Source organism: Eleginops maclovinus, chromosome 2 (assembly GCF_036324505.1).
Source record: "Eleginops maclovinus isolate JMC-PN-2008 ecotype Puerto Natales chromosome 2, JC_Emac_rtc_rv5, whole genome shotgun sequence".
In the NCBI taxonomy this organism is placed as follows: Eukaryota; Metazoa; Chordata; class Actinopteri; order Perciformes; family Eleginopidae; genus Eleginops; species Eleginops maclovinus.
In genome coordinates, this window is record NC_086350.1 from 2,417,861 (window position 1) to 2,422,363 (window position 4,503).

Below are 4,503 nucleotides of genomic sequence, written 5' to 3' on the forward strand. Positions count from 1 at the left end.
TTTGAGCATGGTAAAGATAACTTTTACTTCCTGAACCAAAGGTGCCAGAAGTGCCATTTTACGACTCTACAGATATTACTTGTTTTGGTTACAGGTTGGAAAATAAAGCACCAGGTTTCGTGTCGCCGTACAGATTCTCCCTCAGAAAGACCAGCGTCTTCCTCCAGGCGTCTTCCTGAGCGCGAGAATGTCCCACCAGCTCTCCGCCCCACAGAGTCATCACTGCAAAGACAACAAGCCAAACAGTCCAAACTCAAAGTCCTGATTTTGTTAGCTTAACTTTGAGAGATACTGTACATCCTCCTGGTCTTCAGGTGAACCTACCCTTGCTCGGTTGGCTGCTGACAGGCTTGAAGGTGCTGGCTCTGGCGAACGGTGTGAACGGAGGTTCGATCAGGTGACCGGCGTTCTTGTAGGACAGGACAGTCAGCAGGTGGCTGTTCCCCGCCCGCTCCATCATCTCTTTCATCTGCAAAACAGGAAGTAAGACTCATCGTTTTACATTTCTCAGAACAATTAATGACTTTGTCTTCATTCTTTTGACATGCTTTGTAAATATGCTGCCGTCATGTCTGATCTGTAACTTTCCATTTCCACCGGGTGACTAATTCGAAATTTGAAAAAGAAATCTGACATCTGAAATAAAGTCAGATTTTTTTAGGAAAAAGTGAAAATTTAAAGAAATAATAATAGAAATTATGAAAACATTTCAGAAATTTGAAAATAAAATCGAAAGGAAAAAAGATTGAGAGACAGAAAGTGTGAATTTTTAAAAGAAGAGAATATCTTAAAAGTGGAAATTTAGAAGAATTCAGATATTTGAAATAAAGTCATATTTTTAGGAAAAATTGATAATTTTGAAAAGAAATGACATTTAAAAGAAAAAACACAAAAATTTGATCAGAAAAAAATGTCCTTAATCAACTACCACCCTGAATAGCCACTCTTATTATTTTTTCAAAATGATCACTTCTGCCTTCTTTTAATTTCTGGTGTGATCTGACGTCTGCCAGACGGTCCTCTCCTCTGCACTAGTTATATTTACCCTTGATCTCAACCCGGACCTCCAGGCCGAGCTTTTCATTCACACCAGATGTAATCTTGTATATTCACTCACATCACTTGCAGACTCGCAGGATGGCCAGTTCTGATCGTCCTCACCTACAACGAGCAGCAGAGGACACCGCAGTCGTCCCACCTGCTCAGAGACAAACAACAGCAGCGTCTCAGATTGCATCATCTGCTGCTAATACAGGGTCTTTAGGACAAAGAAAAAACCAAGATAGAGAACTAGAAGGATAAACTGTCTATGGAGTCAACTGGTACTCACATCCACTTTGAGTGAGGGGTCCGTGGGGATGGGCAGCAGCAGATCTCTCCAGATCACCTGGTTATCTTTGTCGTAGCGAGTCTTCTCAACGTTTCTGATTTGAAAAAAAAGAAAATGACTTTGTCGGAGGGTGGCTCCAAAGAAAGATCATAGGGTCATGAAAACAGAAAGTCAGAGAGGTAACTGAAAGCAGAGTAAGTTACTTGTTTAAGTAAACCATTATTTGTTCCACAGGTCCGTCAATCGGCTGCACATGACTCCCACTGATACACACTGCACATCTGAGCTGGGAGAACACACACATACACAGTGTGAGTACTTTTATCTCACCGTTCGATTTTATTGTGCCAATTGCCCCCAAAAATGGTTGCCCGTATTGGTAAGTTATTGATTTCAGGTTTGAAAAACACCAAAGAAACCCTCAAAGCTGAGTCAATACAATGAAAGTCGCCAAGCTGGTCTTACCTTGATAACCTCGGAGTAAACAGCCATTCTGAGAGTGACAGCAGTGCCAAAGGAAAGACCCAGCATGGCGATCCTGCTGCCGAGGATCTGAGGATGCTGCTCCAGGAATCTAAAGGCCGTCTGCAGCAGGAAACATGTCAACAACAATAAGTCCAGTGGATAGCATATCATTCTGTGAAATAGTGTGCAATAGTAAACTTGTTAACTTTGAATGACCCTTCAATTTCAACACTAGAACACGGTGTCCTCTGTCCGCAACACAAACAGAAAAACAAATACAAAGATGACAGACTAAGACCTTTAACCCTCAAACTCAACAAAGCTCCTCTGGTTTACCTCAAAGTAATCATAATCCACCATTTTCCCAGTTTCCCTACAGATTTCTGCCGTCAGGTAGTCGAGGGCCATGGAGGCGATGCCGTGAGAGGCCAGCAGCGCTGCCCGGTACTCCACCAGATTCCCTCCATCCCCCCAAAGGTCCAAGAGTCCGGGGAAAGGTCCAGGTCCTTCAGACGAGTCAAGTCACCAAAGAAAATGACTAGTTCCATAATTATACAACATGTGTTCTTTAGACAACCACACCAAAGTCTTCCAGATACAATTTGATGATAAATAACTAAATTTGATTCATTTTCATTGTTAAAGTTACTCAAAGTGAAATAAACGTCACCCCTTAACTCCCCCCAGAGGACCCCTCCCTTCAGAGTCTCCCCAGGTCCTACCTGAGGGCAGGAAGAGGGTCGCAGTGAGACTGCCCTCTGTTATTGGGACTCTACGGACTCCGGGTGCCATGTACCATCGCTCCACCACCACACTGGCCAGCGGCACCTGATCCAAGAAGCCCTCCATCTGGTGACCCTGGTACACCGAGATTGTGACCACCATGGGGGTCTGGACGTTCACCTTCCTCAACCTTGAAGGATGAGGGGAAAAGAGTCAAACTTTATGGCTTAAATCCAGGGCCTACACCCTCTCCCTGCCCAAGCCCTTTGAGCCTATACCTGAGTCCAGTTTTGGTGCCAGGAACTGGTCTGAGGCTCCACAGTAGACCCATCGGTTCAACCCCAGAGTATGTCCCGCCCAGACTGGGATCCTGTGACACTGTTAAGTAAAATGCGTAAAGACACCTTTTCTATCTTCACATAAAACTCCATTATTTCAGTTTGCCGCTATTCACAAACCATTTCAAAATGAATCGTCCTGAATTTTGATGGTCTTACGGTTCACAGCCCCGGTGGTGTCGGCGGTGTAGTGAGCAAAAGCCTCCCAGCTGTGTCCGTCTTCACACTGGTGGAGGGCGTGGACGGTCAGCTGGAACCCGGGGGGGAGGTTCTGGACCAAGACGGTGAACTTCTCATCCACAATCCCTCGGGACGGCTGGACCGACAGCGTCACACAAAGCAGCTTCCTGTCCATCCTGAACTGAGAGGACAGACAAAATGTGTTATCGGAACAAGGCTTCATGATATCCTCTGAAGGTCTCCCAAAAAGAAGTGTATGTTGTTGTTCGGGTCTGCAACGTTGTGGGTGACTCAGGGTCAGATTTGGGCCAGTCAAGACTTTAGACACCCCACCCCCACCCCCGGTCCTCTACTGTAACAATATTTTTTTCGCCCCTGGAGTGACACACACACACACACACACACACACACACACACACACACACACACACACACACACACACACACACACACACACACACACACACACTCTAATATTAGTTTATTATAGTCAGATAACTATCTATAATTATTTACTGTCTGAATTTAATGAGTGATTTTAGTCCCGTTTTTTACCTAAAAATAAGTGGTGTAATTTGTTTAGGGGCCATAAAGTAAAGCTACAACAGGATTGGACAGTTGTGAATGGATAATAAGTTAGTTATGATGTAGTTAAAACAATATTGGATGATAGTCAATATTTTTGGGTGTTTTGGACTTAAATCATGGGTCAAATTGACCCGCAAACAGCAGTCAACTTCTCTCCTTATCCCTCAGGAAGATGCCAGCCTCCCTCTATGGAAAACACATCCTGTCCGCTTGTGTCCGTGGACTTGTTTTTTCAGTAATGATTAACCTTCACGAGCAGAGGTCATTGTAGAAATGAGGATAGACCGGTAGAGAGAGCTTTGCATTCTGGCTTGGCTCTGATTGGCAGATATAACAAAGATATGTCATACAGAAGCCTGTTGTTTACTTACTTGGTGTCAGGGTTGGGGAAACTGGACCAAAGTGCAGTAAATCAAGGGGAGGCAGGTAAGGGTCAAAAGCTTAACGAGTGAAACAAGAGAGGAAAACATTTCAAAACAAAACACAACACAAAGACATGACAGATACGAAACACGGATCATGACACTTGGCAAAAACTGAATTCTGATTCTGATAGTTTCCGGATATGCAGTGCAGTATGAGTGTAAGAGACGGTCATTTACAGACAGAGAATGAGCTTCTACTGAATTGGCAAACGGCTTAAAATAAAATCAATATTCTACTGCTCTGGAATCCCCTGTGAATACAACTAAACAGTCCAATTTCCCAATTTCTTAAATACCTAAATAACTTACTGACCTTTCAAGCTTGTGTTCAGGTTTGTCTTCTCGACAGTTGGTTTGATTTCCTCTTGGTTTGGAACTCGTCTGAGCGACTGCACACAAAGCTATGACTCAATCAAGCAATCCAAGAACAGGTTGGGTTTATTCTGAAGTCTAG

The 4,503-nt window shown here is 43.9% G+C and overlaps 1 protein-coding gene across 2 annotated transcripts; it reads right to left on the reverse strand.

Annotated features, from left to right (window-relative positions):
• LOC134879082 (peroxisomal succinyl-coenzyme A thioesterase-like) lies at positions 1-4,503 on the reverse strand. Of its 2 annotated transcripts, XM_063905377.1 has the most exons (12): positions 4,363-4,503; positions 3,996-4,064; positions 3,016-3,217; positions 2,797-2,896; positions 2,518-2,708; positions 2,132-2,301; positions 1,796-1,915; positions 1,534-1,616; positions 1,331-1,424; positions 1,118-1,198; positions 325-469; positions 1-222 (listed from the first exon to the last, which is right to left on the reverse strand). In XM_063905377.1, exons 3-12 carry the CDS (start codon positions 3,209-3,211, stop codon positions 89-91), a joined length of 1,314 nt encoding a protein of 437 aa, XP_063761447.1. In that variant the 5' UTR covers positions 3,212-3,217; positions 3,996-4,064; positions 4,363-4,503; the 3' UTR covers positions 1-88. The 2 variants fall into 2 exon arrangements, with proteins under 2 accessions (XP_063761447.1, XP_063761457.1); XM_063905387.1 differs by lacking the exons at positions 3,016-3,217; positions 3,996-4,064; positions 4,363-4,503 and adding an exon at positions 2,977-2,992.